General features: G+C 41.8%; 1 protein-coding gene across 1 annotated transcript in view; it reads left to right on the top strand.

Annotated features, from left to right (window-relative positions):
* The first annotated feature begins 12,177 nt into the window (after positions 1 to 12,177).
* The window catches only part of fam20cb (FAM20C golgi associated secretory pathway kinase b), a 20,001-nt gene continuing 12,671 nt past the window's right edge, over positions 12,178 to 19,507 (top strand). The window contains exons 1-3 of the mRNA XM_030755784.1: positions 12,178 to 13,451; positions 13,670 to 13,845; positions 17,641 to 17,719. Coding sequence (XP_030611644.1) covers positions 12,940 to 13,451; positions 13,670 to 13,845; positions 17,641 to 17,719 — 767 coding nt within the window. The 5' untranslated portion in view covers positions 12,178 to 12,939. The remainder of the gene's footprint in view (positions 13,452 to 13,669; positions 13,846 to 17,640; positions 17,720 to 19,507) is intronic.

Here is a 19,507-nt window from a genome sequence, read left to right on the forward strand (position 1 = left end):
CTGTTTAAGACCTGCCAAAGCATCTCGATAGGCTTTAAGTCCAGACTTTGACTAGGCCACATCAAAAGCTTTATTTTGCTTTCTTTTCTTTAGCCATTCAGAGGTGGACTTGCTGGCATGTTTCGGATCATTGCCCTGCTGGGTAACCCAATCAAAAATGTCCTAGATCCCCTTTTATGGTCCTGATAATATGGAAACGTGATGTCTTCCTGTGAGAAAAAAGATTTTTGGTCTGTGTACAGCCATTTGAGTAATACCTCAAAGTCCTGGTATCCAAAGTATTGCTGTTACATGCCAAACTGTGTGAGCCAGATGTCTGCCTGACCACATGTAATGGAAAAACTCAAACAAGATACCATCTATGGTGCAGGACTTTGTTTGCTACCACGAAAATGAGCTCTCACGTAAATGAGAGTGTAATGAAAGTCCTCTTCATTACTAATAGGAAATCACATCACACAGATTGGTACTTTGCTAATTTGTAAACATCGTAATTAGTAAGGAGTAATTGCACACACACAGAGATCATTTGATTATTTTGTTTATATTTTTCTCTTAACTCTGTGAAGTCTAAGTTATCATCGGTGAAGACCCTAACTCTAACCCTAACACTATGCTACTATGTTCCCCTCAAAGAGGTTGCGGGATGCCTGGGGCAAGGCAAGGGGGGCTCCAACAGAACCTTCTGGTTCCAGGTTTTGGGGGCTGGTTTATTCCCTCAAGCACAGCCAGGATCACAGTTTTGTCAATCCCTGAAAAACTGGCCCCCTCCTTGGGGTCTGGAGCAGTTTTGGAGGGATCAGATCTACTGGCCATTGTTTATTCGGGTTCTAAATAACTCTCGCCCAAACGCTGGTCAGTCAGTCTGTCAGGGCACCACTTGTCCACTCTAAAATGTTTGCACTTGTTTTTGATTGCATGAAAAGTGTGCAGAAAATCAAAAAACTGCAGGTGTACGCAGATCAAAAACAGCATTCCCTGTTGGGTTGGGATTCTGGATCTATTCAGTCATCCAAAAAGTAGGTCTGATCCTTGCAGATTTACATCTGATTTGTGGACTGGTGTCAGATTTGTTCCTAAATTACTTCCCTCTTGCTGTACACACCACTGGGCTTTTGGCACTGTGACTTAATGGAAAGAAAGAAGCAAGAAAGAAAGCATATCTTCCTTAACTCACAGACCAGATTTTTCAGCCACCACTCAGATAAAAATATTGGTGATAAAATAGACCTGCAAATGAAGGGTGCTTTGTTGATCAATTCCCTATTGATCTCGAGTTGGCAATTTGATTGCACTGAAGCATTAAATTTATCATAGCAGTTATAGCATAAAATGTCCTCAGTGTTTTACATGGCTTTATGACCCAGTAGCGCAATAATTTTCTGAGATGTCATCCACAAAATACCTTTCAACCACCATATCCTTCTGAATGCAGTTTTGTGGCCTTGTGGAAACTATGAAGCCCCACTGTGTGGGTCTAAAGCCAGGATTGTACCTCCAGTAGAGAAACAAAGACAAGTGTCACAGCGGTGCACATGTGCGCGCGCACACGCCCACACAAGCAACACGCTTAAAAGCAGAGGCAGTGCTGCCAAGTGGAGCCCGCTGTTTTTTGCAAACCGCGTGTTTATGTGGATGCTTTGTGTTTTGCTGGCTGACAGCGATGGGACTTTGTGATTTGAGGAGAGGAGGAGAGAGGAGAGGAGTTGCATGGCAGGCCTACAGGAGAGTGCCAAAATGAGAAGAACAAGATAAGGAGTTAGAGAAAAACTAAGAAGAGGGTGGGATGAATTGCAAAGTCAGCAGTCAGGAGTTGGTTGATTGTGTGGAAGCTTCTAGGTGAGGTGGAGAAAGCTGGTGGAATAGGCAGGCTGGTGTGCACTGTTCACTATCCACTACGAGTAAAGATCCTAGATCAAATAGGTTCATATATCATTCTCCTAATGGTATTGGCTGTGAGTCAGATCTTTGAGCCACCCCTTTCTCTCTCATTTTGACTTAACGACTCCAGGATCTGTCTCCATTTAACACTATTTTTGCTCAGCTGTCATAACTGTTGAGATTTACTGCGAAACCATTCCTCCACTCCCGCTGCAATTAGAGACCCAGACATGTCGGCTGGATTAATAGCAAGATTTCAGTGTTTTCAAGCCATCTGGATGTTTACATTATTTTCAGGTCCTAACATGAGGCTTTGCTCCTGGAGCACACCCACTCCTTGTGAAGGCAGCCTGCACTAAACCCAGAAAATGTTCTAATATAAATGTTGATTTTGGGAGATGGTATCTGTAAAAGAGGTCATGTAAAAGCACGGAGTGTGAAAAAAAAAATGTGTTTAGCAAAAAGAGCATGTCACAAGATAAGAATGTTTTTCACTCCCTTGGTAGTTACAGTGATTAATTCAAATATTTGCATGAAATTGAATATGTGGGCATGTGGAAAAATAAGATTCAGAATGAAAGGTGCAGACGTTTGAGTGAAAGTAAGCAGTTTAACAGGGATGGGAAAAGTACCATGTCCCAGAGAGGAAACGTAGTCATACTGAGCAATTTTTAAAACTTTAAATTACATTTTTAGATTAAAGTTAAAAAAAAAATTGTGCAAAACTCTACATAGGTAAAAGTAAGAATTATTTTTCATTAAAAATTTGAAACAATATGAAAAACTACTATGAGTTCAAAATTTTAATGTAGAAACTGCTTTTAATTGATGCAGCCTAATGTGTTACTCTGTAAGCTGGCTATTGAGTACTAGAACAGTCGATGTTTAAATAGTGTTTTAAGATTAAACAGTAAAAAATGAAAATTTCCAGTGTTACCAATACATTTTGTGTATACACACACACACACACACACACACACACACACACACACACACACACACACACACACACACACACACACACACACACACACACACACTCTTCTAAAAGTATTGGAACAGTGAGGTCCATCCCTTTATTTTTGCTATAGACTGAAAACATTTGGGTTTGACATAAAAAAAAAATCAATATGAGAAAAATGATCAGCATCTCAGCTTTTATTTCCAGGTATTTACATCTAGATCTGATACACATTTAAGAAGGTAGCACCTTTTGTCTGAACCCACCCATTTTTTTCAGTTCTTGTTTGTTTTGGGGGGGGGTTACTCCCTTCAGTCTCCTCTACAGCAGGTAAAATGCTCTGTAGCGTTAAAATCTGGAGACTGACTAGGCCAGACTTAAACCTGCGACTTCCTGCCCCTGATGAACTCCTTTGTAGTTTTTGCAGTGTGTTTTGGGTCATTATCTTGCTGCAAGATGGAGGATCTCCCAGTCAGTTTGGTTGCATCTTTCTTTAAATTGACAGACAAAATGTTTCTGTAAACTTCTGAGTTCATTGTACTGCTGCCATCATGTGTGACATCATCAATGAAGATTAATGAGTCCATCCCTGAAGAAGCCAATGCAAGCCCAAGCCATGACATGACCTCCACTGTGACTCACAGATGCGTTCATACTGTATATTTGGGATCATGAGCAGTCTTTCACCTTTGTAAAGGTTCATCTTTGTCTCATCAGCCCATAAAACTTTGTCCCAGAACACTTTCTTAGCAAATTCTAGCCTGGCCTTCCTGTTCTTCTAGTGATTTGCATCTTCTATCTACAGCAGATGAACAGTATTGAAAATCATGTCCTTCAGTGGCAACAGGTTTGATGGAGTGATGAATCAAAATTTGACATTTTTGGTCCAAATTATTAATATGTATAGAGGAGGTCAGGAGAGAGGTACAACAGTGAGTCCCTACAGTTAGCTGTAAAACACAGCATTTATGTTTTTGCATCTATTTCTCATTTTTCAAAAAAAAAAATATAGAAATGAAGGGTGGCTCAGTATAAAGTAATATACAAAAAAATTAGATTAAAGTCACAAATTTATGAGAGAAAAAATTGGATCAACCTCGACACTCCACAAACCACCAGTAAACAGAGAATGCTTAATACATATGAGGAGGTGCAATAAGATGATGTATGTACCCAGTGACATCATTGTATCTATTGATATCATAGTTCCAGATGCACAGACTTTATCGGTATGCTGTTTTCTCATACATAAGAGGGAAAATGCTACACAGAAGTGTTTGTTTCAACCTTGCAAAGTGATGCAGTGGTTCCTGGTTGACTCTTGAAAACCCAATAAAACCACAAGAAAGAGACGAATTTCATTATCTTTAGAGGCAGCCTAGTCTTTATGCTAAGCTAAACTAATTAGCATTTTATGACGGCAATGGCAATCTTCTCATCTTACACTCACCACATTAGCAGTGAAGCATAAATGCCCAGACTGAGAGATTATTTCCTGCAAAATGGGGTGGTCTCTATGCAATGTAGCATAACTTCACTGGTTAAACTGAAGGTCAAGGAGTACCTTGGGCAATCAGAGTAAAAGCCAACAAACAAATTTCCCACAGAGGACTGTTTTTAACGAGGAGCTGGGAGGGTGCTGAGGGTCGCTGCTATATCTGGACCTGAGCAGTGAACTCTTGTGTTGGGGAGGCCTGGCAGTCAACAGAGCCACGCTCTAAAATAAACACACACTTGTACCAAAATGATCCAAACAGGAACAGTAATCCATCCAAGCCAGCCTTCATTAAAGTGGTCCACCCAAGGTCTAATTATAGGATTACAGGGCAGCCAGCAGGACACAGCAAGGGCCTCTGGTTGGATGTAGCAGATCACTGTACCTAGTGACCCAGGTATCCACCCACAAGCACACACACACACACACACACTCCAGCCCTAACCTCAAAACACTCATTTATACACTAACCATTTTTATCCTCCTCTCCATGGGTCTCAGAGTCTGAAGTCACCCAAACCAAACAAGGCATACACCTGGTAAGTATAGTGCTGACTGTGTGCCTCCCAAACAGACTTAAAAATAACGCCAAAGGTAGAGCAGCAAGGAGAGTCAGTGCCACAGTCTGATAGCAGAGAGTGGTAGACTGGGTCAGGAGATCGCGTCTCAATAACATCTTATTATAGCCACAGACAGTCTGGGCTTTTAAGATGTTTTAAGTGATGCCCCTGGAGCAGATGTATCACCACTTAGCAATCTTAAAGAGGAGAAAGCATCCTTCCTTTGCTCCTTTCCAGATTTTTAGGCAGCTAGGGGCTTCCTGTATTTTCTTCTTCACTTAATTTTTGAATCATCCCTCAGAGGTTAGATAAGTAAATGAGCTGCAGGTTTCCTGATAAATTCACACTAAGTAATTTTCAGAGGAATTTTCAAACACTTTTAACCTCAATGGGTTTTATGTTTTACTAGCAACATGACACTCTCTCACCATAACACAATTTTTTGTTCTTGCATAATTTACAGAGGGTGAATATCACAGACATTTATGGTGAAATTTGACCATGATTTGATCTGGCATTGTATGGATATTCAGAATCAAATAGCTTTGTTGATATTTTTACTTTTACTTTTTCATTGTGCACCATCTTCAGATCTAAATTTCAGTTTTTTTTTTTTTTTTTTTTTTTTAGTTTTAACACAGAATATTAAATAAAATATTATCATTCACATCAACATGTGTGGCTCCCTGTGCTGCTAATTAGCAAATATTAAAGTTGCTAAAGTCTAAATAATGACCCTTCTTAACTTCACAGACCTGCTGGCAAGCTTGTAGTCTATTTTCCAAGGCAAAATCTGCTTATTTTGAATGTGCAGCATAGGTGAGTGACTGAAGCTACTGGGGTGTGTCAGCAAAATACACAGCTTTTTTTTTTGGGTGGCCAGCTTTATTGGCAATGGTTCAACAGCAGAGGTCTTGTACTGCACTCCAAACTATATTATCAACTTTAATATTGTATGAAGAGGCTGACATTTAACCTTTTTACATGCGGTTTGCCCTGTGCATGTGTTGGTATAACAAACAAACAAATGGGCTTAAGGAGCAAAGCTAACACAAACACACAGTGATCATAGTGTTAGTTCAGGCAGTCAAGTCAAAGTCAAGCTCAGACAATCCACATCAGCTGATCGGCTGGCCTATTTAAGCAAGCTTTTGCCTGCCCACATTTCTTCTGCATCTGCAAGGTGCTTTGCAACCCACCTCAGCTCCTCCTATGGCAGCTCCTCCTTGAATGAAATAATCAAGCACTTTGAAAAAAAAAAAGGAGAGCTATGAACTCCACACGTGTGTGTGTGTGTGTGTGTGTGTGTGTGTGTGTGTGTGTGTGTGTGTGTGTGTGTGTGTGTGTGTGTGTGTGTGTGTGTGTGTGTGTATGTGTCACTGCTGATGAACAAACATTAGCACGAGGAGCAGAACTAATGCTGTCTGAATGAGCCACTGTTAAAAATGCTTTTTTTTTTTTACATTACAACTGTAATGTCACTCTCTCTATTTTTAAGATTGGCCTTAAAACTTTTTGATCAAACTTATAGTTTTTTCACTCTGTTTATACACCACTCTCCATTTAATCATTAGTTATTATTAATCTCTGGCTCTCTTCCACAGTGTGTCCTCTGTCTCTCTCTCCCCTCACCCCGGACCGAACATGGCAGATGACTACCCCTTCCCGAGCCTGGTTCTGCAGGAGGCTTCTTCCTGTTTGTTCCTGTTTTTCCTTCCCACTGTCACCAAGTGCTTGCTTACGGGGGGCAGGGGGATTAATTGATTGATTCTCGGGTTTTCTCTGTAATTACTGTAGGGTCTTTACCCTACAATATAAAGCACCTTGAGGCAACCGTTAATTGCTATTTCGCATTATATAAATTAAATAGAATACAATTGAATTGAACTGTGGTTTAAAAAAATAGATAGTGAGGCACATAACATTTAGTCAAGACAGTGTACAAAACAATTTCACATTAGGTGATAATAAATTTTACGGAGGTTGGCTGCAGCTCACTGAACATGCTGTTGCTATCTCTAGATTGAAGTTTCAAGAAGACTTTAGTGTCATTGTACTGCAGTTCAGAAACAACAAGATTAGGTAGGCATCCCCTGGTTCTCCACTGAAAAAAAAGAAAAGCACTCAACAGACAAAATAGCAGACATAAGTTAAATGGCAAAAAAGGGAGTCTAACAGCTTGGGGGGGGGGGGGGGGGTCAGCATCCCTGTGGTGTGTGAGTGCAAAGTCCTGTAAGATTTGCTGGAGGGGAGCAGTTCAAGGGATGAGTGGGGTCTCCAGTAATCTTAGAGGCCCTGTTCTGACATCTAGACAAGTAGATTTCTGCAACTGTAGGCAGCTAAAAAGCCCCCTGGTCCGGTTTAGTGCAGCTGCTGTACCATGTAGTGATCTTCATTGGTAGACACTAAGGAGGAGATCTTGTGAAAGTCTGATTCTCCTCAACCTTCTCCAAAAGTAAAGGCTTTGTTGTGCCTTGCTAATGACAGTGGGGCTGTGTGCACTCCAGAGGGGCTCACTCCCAGAAATTTGAAACTGGGGACTTTCTCTGCAGCCTCACCATTTCTATTCACTGGGCTCAGATCATTTGTTTTCTTCCTGAAATCTACTGCAATCTCCTTGGTCTTCCTGGTGTTGAGGATGAGATTGCTGGTGGGGCATCAAGATGAAAGGTTTAGTACTGCCTCCCTATATCTGAAATTTTATGATGGTGTTTGTTGCGCGGACAGCTTGGCAGTCACGGGTAAAACGCCATTGTTCAGGGTGTCTTGCAATGACATTCTACTGGAATGGCATTGCAAAACCCCCATTTAGGCTGGAAGTGGCTGTGGTCAGTGTGGTTGCCACATTTTGAGGCACTACTGTAAAGTCTGTTAGCCCTCAAAGGTCACTTAATGGCTACATGTCTGGCTGTTGTTGAAGCATGAGAGTTCAAACCCTGAGCTGGACTTCCTCAGATCCCCGACAACACACCTGTCAAGTGTGAAGTGGATGGGTGAATAATTGTTGGTAAAGGTGAAGAGCGGACACACACACACACACACACACACACACACACACACACACACACACACACACACACACACACACACACACACACACACACACACAGAGAGCACTTAATGTATTTGTTTAATTTATGGTGCTTTTATTATATATGGAACAGGTGGACAACAGTTAACTTTAGCTGTCAGTTCAGTGACCGTGATAATACTAACAAGAACAGAAAACAGCCCACTTTAGTTTACCATCTTGTCATAATTATTCATGGAGGAATACACTGTATATTTTGTAAATACGCTAATACTTGTGTAGAGTTACTGATCTGTAAAGGGCTGGCAAGATGTGCTTTTTTTAAGCCCCCAGGCATCATCTCGAGGAACAATGAATTCTCTATGAATATTACATTTCTTACAAATGAGATGCCAATTATTTTTTTTATCAACAACTTCCATCCCTCTGTAACTAAGAACAAAGTGATGATCACAAAGGGAACACACATCTCTCTCATACACTCCTAATATGCAATCAAGCAAAATGTCAAGCTTGCTTTGCGCTGACACCCACAAGTGATAATTGTGTAAACAAAAGGCTCATCACTCATTCAAATATTATAGGGAAATAGATGAAAAGGGATAACAAAAGAATACAACTCATACCAAGAACAGAAGTGTATTGAAATTGAAAGGAGCGCTGCTTTGGGTGTGAGCTATTCAGAAGCTATCTGATTATGCCAACCCCATAAGTTCTACCAGCTCTCCTGAGATTTTTACCAAAGAGATTATTATGGCAGTTTAAATGCGTTTGTGTTTACACATCTTGCTCCCAAACTGGGCAACTGTTAATGGAGACGAGGAGGGCCTGAGAGGGGAAGAAGAAGACGAGGGTCGAGGAGGAAGAGGAGCAGCGAAGACGGCATGAGGCTTATTGGGGCCAACAGAGGGCATTGTTATCTATAATATCCATTCACATGTGCCGTATCAGATGCAGCGAGCGCGGCGCTTCTCAGAGATGGAAATTAGTCTTGTTCCCCACTCAGCCCTGGTCACACCAAGGGCAGATCAGACAAATGAATTTATGCAGACAATACACAAGAACGCTGATGATACAGAGGGCCGCATGAATGGCAGAAAGGGTGGTGGGATTTGAAGCAGAGAGATCTGCATGCCAGTTTGTCTTTCAACCTGCTCTCACTTTTGTCCTTACAAAACCAAACAGCTGTCAGCATTTCATGTCCATGCAGCTTCAGGGTGACTTTCGCAGTTTGCTCGATGCTGCAGCGGTTACTGCTGGCAGAAAAATCACACAATAACTACAAACTAAAGTAAACCTAACGTGACAACAACTGGGTGCACACTGATGGTGGATTGCCCTTCATTTGATAGATCCCTTTCTGTAACAGGAGCTTAGCATGACACATAATCCAGCAGGGTGCGTGGAGCAGCTCTTTTCCCCAAAAGTGCTTATTTAATCTAGTATGTCATGAACAAAGTCTTTCTAGAAGAAAGTCTTGCAGCCGGCAGCCATCCTGCCAACGCCTGTGGGCAGTTATTTCAGGTTATCGAGATCAAGCCTGTACTTAAATGAATGGAGGGAAACATATAAGTTTTATTTTAGCAGGCATAAACCCTTCTCTCCTTCTTCAAACTACTTAAAACGTGTGCCAACCCCATAAGTTCTACTACAAATGTGCAAATTTGCTCAATCCAAAATGCTTATTTGTGTTAAGGTTAAAGTAGGCAGTGAAAAGGTAAAAAAAAGTACACTTGCCAACATCTTTACTAAGATGATGAATAGATATGCTTGCCACCATGTGGCTGAAACCTCATATGCACACAGGTACAACAACATGATATGCTCGTATTTTTCTTGGGGTGACTGTTGATTGGCTGCTTGTTTGGGATCTTTTTGCTATTCAGCATTTTTTGAGTGACTCTGTTATTTGCAATGACTCTGCAATGAAATATCAGTGAAGAGGGGGGGGAAGGACATTTTTTCTTTAACATAAAATCAATAAAATGTTAGAGCTGCTAAACAAAATGAAAATATCATTTCCACTTGAATCACCTCTCACCTGAATTTATTTGGCAGACTTTGTACAGTAGTGAAGCTCACTCTTCACTGTGATAATCCAGATAGGAACGCGGCTTAGGCTTTCTTGGTATCTTCTGAGTGATCTCACTGAGAGACACTGTGAAGTGCAGAGGACATAAATCTCATGTATTTACGACCTTTGCTGTACTCAGCTAGCTTTTAGGATACCCTGCCCTCCTACTCCTCCTGGTCTTGTCTGTACAAGGTCTATGTGCTTTTGATACTGTTCCCACATGGCATGTGATAGTGCATGGTGTTTCTCAATCCGTCTGTTGCATCATAGCTCATGACTGAAAACAAGTCAGCTTTGTCACTGGAAATTTGAGCGTTCCACACAAAGGCGGAAATTTGACACTGGAAATCCCAAACTTGGACGCCTTTGTCTGCTCACTTGTTTTCTTTCTTGAGCTGCACTTTGTTTGTGTTTAAGCTTGCATTTCTGCTCAATAATAGAGTGAGGCAAATAATTGGGTGTTGCAAATTGTCATCTCACAACAGTCCACTTCTATTACCAGAGCTGAAACGCTAATGTCCTTTGACAGCACATAAAATAAGTAAAGAAAAATGTGTTGACACATCAGCCCAAAAATGAGAAAGTGGGATGAATCGAGCAGTTCTCTGGATTCTACGTGAAGGGCTCAGCTACAATTGCACAAGACAGGCCTTGTGAAGAACCACTGACCCATCGACTGCTGTGATCCATGTCTGACTGACATCAATACACATTCATCTCTGCTTGTTTCACCTCAGGCTAGCGGGCCACAGGCTGCAGTGGCTGGCATGAGATGTGCACGGACAACAAGCATCACTTTGTCTTCCGCGCTGACGCTATGACTGATATCAAACACCAGAGAGGGCAATCTGATGGACCTTTTGCTTTGTTGTGAATTAGCCACTGTTAAAGGGCCCCCGAAATGTCACTGGTCATTGTATCTTATATTTGTAAACCCTCCATTACACACTAATTTAGGGTTAGATAGGTCCTCTAGGGGAATTACAACAATCTTATATCTAACACAATAGACAATGCTGTGGGGACAGCTGGATATATCCATTATTAGTGTCTTGACAACTGATGCTTCTTTCTTCCTGCTTCCTCCTCACCTTCTCGGTGCACTTCCGGTACACACATGATCACACACATCAGATTAGCAGAGATCTCTAAACTGTTGTTTTAATTTTGCCTCTATAGCAGCAGCTTCATTAACATTCACAACTAATGCTTTGTTCCAGTGGGCAAATTCCCGCACAGAGCCTATCTTAACCCATCTCCACTTTCATTTCTTATGAATCAGTGTTAGTACAACAGCCACTGTCATCAACCTCCTCACTCCCTCTATCTCTGGGCTCTTTTTAATTATAAACTAATCTAGATTTTTATTATTTTTTTTAACCTCTTTTGCTTATTTACAGCCACAAGCCAGCATGGAGGCAACATTAATGCTCCTCCAATTAGCCATAAAAAAAAAAGAAACATTACTCAACTGGCCAAATAGTAAAGAGGGCTTTTTGTGTCTCATTTCAGTATTTAGTAAATGTGATTCTTGTGGTAGACTATACAGGTCTGAGGTCAGAGCAGTAGAAAAGCAAAGAGTCTGTTCATTTTTCTTTACTGCCAAAGTCATTTTTGCCTTTAGAATGCAGTGCTGAAAGGTGCTTTGTGGTTTTCATTTCATGCAGCCTTTAAACATTATTGAAGATGCGATTGCTGCTGAGTGGCAGCAGTGGAGGATGGAACTGGATCCTCAGACTGATGAGCGGTCTAATAGGCCTGTCTAATGTATCATCGATGGATTGACTGCCGTCTCGGAGGAGACATTTCAGAGGGATTCCAGCAGATGAATTTCAGGCTTTACAAAAAAAAAAATTAAAAAATAAAACGATTTGCTGCTGTGTGTGAGCCAGACTGGATATTGGCCAGGAGAAAGACGCCCTCTTCTTGCGCAGTCGGGATGTGCAATGAGGATTTATTCCAAGAGGAATACAGACAAGCAGTTATATGCTTCACATGGTCTCGCTGCCCACCCCAGCCTCTCTCTCTCTCTCTCTCTCTCTCTCTCCCTCTCTCCCTCCTTCCTCAGCCAATCTGTGCGCGGTGACGCTGCGCAAAGGCAGGATCTAGCCTTGGCTTCATCATCATATTTAACACACCCACCCGGATTCACACATTCTACAAGAGGTACGTTCTCTTGCCCTGCTATACTCCTAGAGGTTGCCCGGCCCTGGGGAGGGAGATTTCGGTCTCCTGTTACCTTACTCCTTTGACTCGTCACTGGTGATTTGACAGGGATCTCGATGTGGCAGAATTACGCATGCTGGATCGCTTAGGTGAATGAGCGCACACACGTCGACTACTTCCCGGGGACTTTCCCCCAAAAAAACATTTAAATGTGAAGCGCTGCACTTCTCGTGTATCTATTCCAGGCTGACGTCCCGGCTAACCCAGGCCACTCTTCCTTGCACAGGCTGGGCGGTGAGATCGATGCGCGCTGTCGGACCTCTTGGGCACCAGCGTTTAACGGATCGTTTTCTCTTCTTGTCCCGGCTGCTTTTGGATCCTGCTCACTTGTAGACTGTATTTCTCCTGATAATTTGTTGGCTGACAGGAAAGGAGACGGGGCAAGTGTGAAGAGGATGAGGCTTGCGCAAATCGACCGCTGGTCTGAAGCGACTCGACCTGTTTTACCTGGACTCTTGCGGATGATTTGGCGTTTCGGAAATCTCGCCTAAAACACTCGCGAATAAAGCAGGACTCTGATGTTGAAAATACAAAGGTTGAACACTGAATCCTTTACTCAAGACGGCAAGTGAAGATGGGTCCTACGTGTTTAATGTATATTTCATTAGATTGGCGTCCAGTCTAATAAACATCATCAGCGATGTAGTCAGCTTGTTCATCTGCGTATTGATTATTTGCAGTAAGTACTCACATCTACTCAAAAGGGAGACAATGAAGATGATTCTCCTGCGCAAATTCCGTGTTTTGATTCTCATGGTATTCCTAATTGCATGCTCGATGCACATCATGATAGACTTGTTACCAAAGCTGGAGAGGCACAGCAACAGCGGCTGCTCCTGTTCCCACACGCCGAGCGAGGAGCCAAAGAGCTGGGGCAAGCAGGGCTGGCCTAACAAGCACAGTCTGCGGATCCTCCAGGACTTCAGCAACGAGCCCAGCTCAAATGTTTCCTCACACTCCCTGGAAAGGGTCGTGGTTGCGGGAGATAAATCACAAGCTTTCAGGAGACTTGACCATCACGGGCAACGTGGTGACAGGAAGAGACAGTTCATACAGGACGCCACAGTGACCAAGAACGTGGCGGTTAAAGGTTCAATACTGTCAGCTCTGTATGACCATCCCTTATATAAAACATCCCTGCCGCCTTTGACAGACGAGGACACGCTGTTCAACGTCAACACGGACATCAGATTTGACCCGAAAGCAGCAGAGGATCAGGCATGGTAAAGTGTTTTACTGTAAAGTCAGTTTAACCTGAAGCATGCCACAGCCAACTTTAATGCAGCACAAGCTACAAATGCATAATTTCTTTAAACATTAAAGCAAAGGAGTTCAGTCTTGTGCAATCATTAGTCATTTAGTCATCTGTGCCTCATTATTTATAATGATAATGATCTCTCTACCCCTCTCTTTTCTTCCTGTCCCTCCTCTTGTCTTCCAGGACTGGGGAAGGCAACATAGATGAGTTCAGCCCAACAGGGGAGCTGACAGCCGATTCCTACCCCAACTGGCTCCGTTTCCACATTGGGATTAATCGATACGAGCTGTACTCCAGACACAACCCGGTCATCGATGCTCTTCTGAAGGACCTGGCTACCCAGAGGATCAGCAGCGTGGGTGAGTCATATAAATCAACACGGGGCGACTTGATCGAAACAAAAAAAAAAAACAGCAGGTGGGCTTCAGTGAACAGATGGAGGGTCAAAATTACATTTGGTCTGAAGACACCACGTTGACACAGCAGAAACACTTCTCACTTATTTCAGGCTGCCGCACATCATCACAGCATATAGACTGTGTGCTGATTAAATCTGCATTTTCCAGCTGAAGGTGAAACAGTTCTGCCACATTCCCAGTGTCATTTAGTGAATCGTTAAACAAGATTATAGGGAGTCCAGACCAGTGTCTACTGTGCCCATGGATTAAAACCTGTGCCATTTGGTCATCCAATAAATATATCTCTTGTGATGACTGGGTCAGCTCACCCAGTCACCACAAAGATGTCTCATTTTTAATTACGATTTACAACAGTGTCTTTTTTCCTGGCACTTTAAAATAATGATTGGTTATTTAAAGGCTTAACTTGGGTGACCAAAGCCGATATAAACACAACCTAACCAACAGATGCCGATACCGGTGCTAAGAAAATATCGGTGCACTTTTTAAGTCTTTCATTTTTGAACATTAATTAAGCCTGCACAAAATTAAAATGTTAAAAAAACAGATTCTTCTTTCTCTGTCATTGGTAAGTGTCATATTATTTGCTGCTAGGCTAATGGAAACTAAGAAGGCCAATATCAACATATACCAACATTTTTACTTATACATACACACAGAGCTTGAACTCAAATAACCCATTTTTCAACAACACAACACACATTTTCCCATTCTAACTGATAATGCCCCCTCTCTGATGTTTGGTGGCTGGAAATAAGTAAAAAATTATTAAACTATATGGACAATGTTCCTTCAGACTTCTGTTATATGTGTTTAATTTTGTAAATCCAAAACCCTGATCACAGCGGTTGAAAGTAATCTTACAGGAGCAGCAAAAAACTTCAGGGCTTCTTATTGGGATAAAAATGAAGCCTAGTTGCGACTGAAGTGCCTTTTATTGATCGTCAGTTTTCACTCACTGCATGCTGAGCCTGTTGAACTGAGTGCTCTGTAATGTTCAGCTCTGATTCTCTGGACAGTACTGGGTGGAGTTGTTATGTGAAAACTGTTTAAGTCTCATTTATACTGCCTGGAGTGGAAAAAGGGCCCACTGTACCTAAAACTATTTCATCGGTGGCACCTGCCAGAATATCACAAAAGTGGCCTAAATTACAGCAGGCCGCACAAAACACATTTTATCCGCACACTCGTATAAGCAGCCCGGTTGGGCCGGCGGTTGTGAGGAGGGGCTGCTAACTGACTGAGAAGTGTGCTCCTCAATCTCTAAGTTATATACAAAAGCATGCATGAAGATGGAAGTCAGCTGCAGGCTATCATACAGCAGAGCTGAATCTGATCAGCCTGCATGCCGCCTGCCTCACAAAGCTGAAGGTATAATATAACACCCCGATCGCTTCTCATGTATTTCCACAAAGCGTCACAGTGGAATACATCAAGCCTGAGAGAACACCTGGACTCGATGCAAATCACACGGCTACACTGCCGTTTGAATCAAATCAAACTCAGGTTTTTTTTTTTTATTTGATTGACAGGAGTGCTATAAATCTAGCCTCCTGCAGAAAACCCCTAAATACTTGAAGAAAGTGTAAGTAGATACCTGATAGAGGTGATAATCGCTGCTGGACCAGCTGGCTATATTGAATCGTTCTTTCTTTGGAGGAATTGTGTTCCTTTTTGGCTCCGTCTAGCTTCTGCATTCCAAGAGTGCTTGTTGACTTAAGGTCTCCTATCTTGGGCTCGCTGTTAAAAAGGTATTCCAGATTCCAGGTTTCCCTGCCAATGGCTAAAATGTAAGTGGGCTATAGCAAATATTACATACTTACTGGGGAGTACTGGATGTTTATTAAAGTACAATTCATATGTGGTAACTAGCACACAAATATATTTATTTCTTCTGTGTCTTTCTAGTCAAAATGCTCTCTAATTTTCTCAGATTTTCTCCCTCTTGCTTTCTGCCTGTCAGCCTGGGTGGATAGAGGAAGCAGTTCTCAGCATCTCTTGCCAGCTAAATACATGGTGCCTCAGTAATTACAGAGTCTTAACACAGGCCTCGGGCAGACTACCAATAGAAACCAACAGCAGTCATCTATTATCTAAACTTAAGGATAGGAGTTCTTGGATGTATTATATGAAGACCTAGGATGCAAAAGAGGCAGCTATGATGCAGGATATTAGAGGTGATAGGAAAAGTCTGAACTTTAACGGCTCCAAGCAGAGACTCAGGTAAACATTTTGCAACATGGAGTCTCAGTGAATATGATATGTTTACTGAGGGTGGAAGCTGAAACATTATTTTCATGGCCTCTTGTATATATTTGCTCTGCATGCATGAGTTCCTCGCAATTACAGTCAGAGTAGCCTTTATTTAAAATGCCTCCATACGTCTACACACGCAGCTTTGTGCGGCAGCAGGTGGGGGCAGATGGACATTGATCTTCTATTTTTCTGTAAACAGTCTGCTCGTCGTCATGATTCGTGCATGTAAATGGAAGTGAACACATTGACAGAGAAGGACGTTCTCTGGCAAAATGCCACCGAAAAACAGCTTCCATCGGTGTAGAAATAAAAGGCACTCTGTCATCTCTGCTCCTTTTTTTTTTTTTTTTTGGGTGAATTTCAGTGTTTTTTAGCCCTGCCTGTCATTCTGGCCCCAGCTAGTCCCCCGAGTGCCTTTAGACTGCATTATCATGTTCAAAAAAGGGAGAGAACATGAAAGATGGAAGGATGAATAAAAACACAAAGACACAGAGAGAGAGGGAGAGACCCTCCAGAGAATACTGGGGGGAGAGAGTAAACAGCAGCGGAGCAGCGAGCGCTGGATGCACGCCGGCCGTCCTTCACCTCTCACTATCCCTTCCCCGTCAAACAAACGCTGTGACATCAGCGCTCGGTCTTTTCAGAGTTCAAGCACACAAGCACACATACATGCTGGCATAGAAATGACCCATTGACACTGGTATATGCAGTGGTGCGCTTCCCTTAAATAGCAATGGAGACTGATGTTTCTGCTGTGCTGTGAGATGTCTCAAATCGGATCAGTCCCATTTAAAAAATACATAATACATCTACAGGTGTGTAAAATGTAAACAGAACATAGTTCAAGCTAGTCTCCAATATTTGGATGTGAGAGTGTTATTGAGCTTTTTTCCAACCCTACAATGGTAAATTTCCTTAAATAAACACAAAAAAGAAAAGCTGTGTAAAAGTGAGATTAAAATAGTTTCCGATAATGAGCAGACTAATCTTTGCGCTTTTCAAGGAGAAAGTTTTTCAGTAAACTTTGAAAACAAAGGACACAGACTGGGATTTAAATTTTCTTAGAGCTGGAGTTCAAAACAAGAACAGCACAGTCAAATGCAAATGAGCTACACTGCCAACTTGGACGAGCAAAAGCTGAACGCTGGTATTAAAAATAAAGGCTATGACTTATTTTATTTGTTTATTTAGTCATTATCATATTTCAGCTTACTTAATTAGCTGAGCTAAGAGCTATACCTGGCTTTAGTTTAAATTTTGGAGGTCAAAACACAGCTCACAAAGTACACACAGCTAACAATGCCAGCTTGCATAAAGCAAGTCAGTAAAATTTTGGTGTAATTAAAACTAATCTACAGTGGCTCGGTTTATGTCAGGGCATCAACTACAACTCATTTCTTCAATATAACTACAAAGTATTTGTAGCTGATACCAGTTTATATAAAGTTAATAGCGATGTTGTCTGTCTGACTCCAACAGCAATGAAATCTGGAGGCACTCAGCTGAAGCTCATCATGACCTTCCAGAACTACGGCCAGGCACTATTCAAACCCATGAAGTAAGTTTTTTTTTTCCTGCTTTTGAGCGCGTGTGTTCCTCCTAAACTTGCAACCACACACAAAGTTCAGTGTTGACCCTGCTCTCTTTAAGAGAGAGAGAAAAAAAAACCCCTCCTTCATATGGTATTAAAGCCCGAGTGCCATTTCAACATAAAACACCGACTATGCAGCTTTCTGCCTTGGCTGACTTCCTTGTTTCGCATCCCAGCCACCTAGCCATTCTCCTCACAACATCAATCTCATTTCCTCATTCTCCTTTCTGGCAATATCAAATTGCTTCCATTTCAGCACAACCTTGATATTAGATTGAAGGCCGACATCATTCTGCTGTGTCAGAGCCAAATGTTGAATAGGCGTTTCACCTCTTGGAGCTTTAGGATGACACATCACATTCTTTAGCAGCCATGTTGGAGGCCCTCGGCTCGTTTTGTTACTGATTCCCTCTGATTAGTTTTCTCTGTCCAGATATTATCACACCATCTAGTCAGCTAAATGCCCCTATCTTGTTGCCAGCATGAGATCCACATGTTAGCAGAAGCAGCTGATCCAGCTTATCGTAATCCAGCAGAATCTATTGTTGTTGATATTTGCCCGTTTAGATTATTTCCTGTTAATAGATTGTCTGCACACTTGCACCGTGGGACTTTCATCCATTGTGGCTGTAGGGGTGGCATTGTTGGTTGGCTCATCTTTCCGTCAGCTTTGGTCCAGAGCAAAAGTTAGAGAAGGCATTTGGATGATAATATTCATGGTGCCCAGATGATGAAATCACACTAAAGTACCACTGACACGGCAGATTTTTGTGAATTGACACAAAACCTACATTCACGGTGCCTGTAAGAGGAGGAATCATCGTTTTAGATGATTACACGGCTTTTCCTCATGAAGTGAAATGCATATTACCTTTTCTATGAAGCTGGTACAGAAACTTCTTTCCCCTTAAGGATGAGCTTTAATTACTTTGATAACCTCCTTTCCTCATTAGGTCAAAATTTTTATTTTGTGCCTTGTTTTGTTCATCCTAATACCACCATGTTATCCTGAGTTGTACATTGTGTTTTTGTTCTAAGGAGCAAATTTAAGCATGTTGATGAAGTGAGAAGTGACAGAACGTCTCTTTTTCCTCTCAGTGCATGGTACAGAGGTAGTTGTGCCTCATTGTCAAAGCGGAGTTCTTGATAAGGGAGCAAAGCCATAGATCCTTTTTTCGTCCTAGAGAAATCTAGGAAAAAGTCATTAAATCTAGTGACAAAGTCAGCTCAGATGTTTAAAAAAAATTAATGTCATAATCCCAAAACTGAAACCCTATAATGTTTTTTTTAAACTAAAGGCTACAGGCTTTCATGTATCCCACTTACAAGCCCATCTGTAGTGGTGCCAGACATAATTGCTGGGAGCCTTATGATTCAGCCGTGAAGCCTCTGTTCTTTGCTTCATCTCTGTTTAATCTTATTCCAGTTGTGAATCAGTGAACTACAGTGACCTGCGGTTACCTGTGTAGACCATTTTAAAACCTTTTGCCTTAACTTGTAAAAGAGTCAATTCTAGCTGGTGGTTCCCTGCCTCATTTGTGCCTGCTGTGAAATATTTTATTAATTCACTTTTTCTTTGTCCACACTGTCGTGTTTAGAAGATATTGCATCTAAAGAAAGATGCTCTTTGGTCCTAATTCCACTTAAACTGGTGGATTTAAATGTCACCTGTCCTTTGCTATTGTGATTGCAATTTAATTGTGGGTTAATGGTTCTCTGCACAGGCTGTTTTCTGGCCCCTGCATGTCAGTTTGG

The sequence above is a fragment of the Archocentrus centrarchus genome, chromosome 19, assembly GCF_007364275.1.
Source record: "Archocentrus centrarchus isolate MPI-CPG fArcCen1 chromosome 19, fArcCen1, whole genome shotgun sequence".
Taxonomy (NCBI): Eukaryota; Metazoa; Chordata; class Actinopteri; order Cichliformes; family Cichlidae; genus Archocentrus; species Archocentrus centrarchus.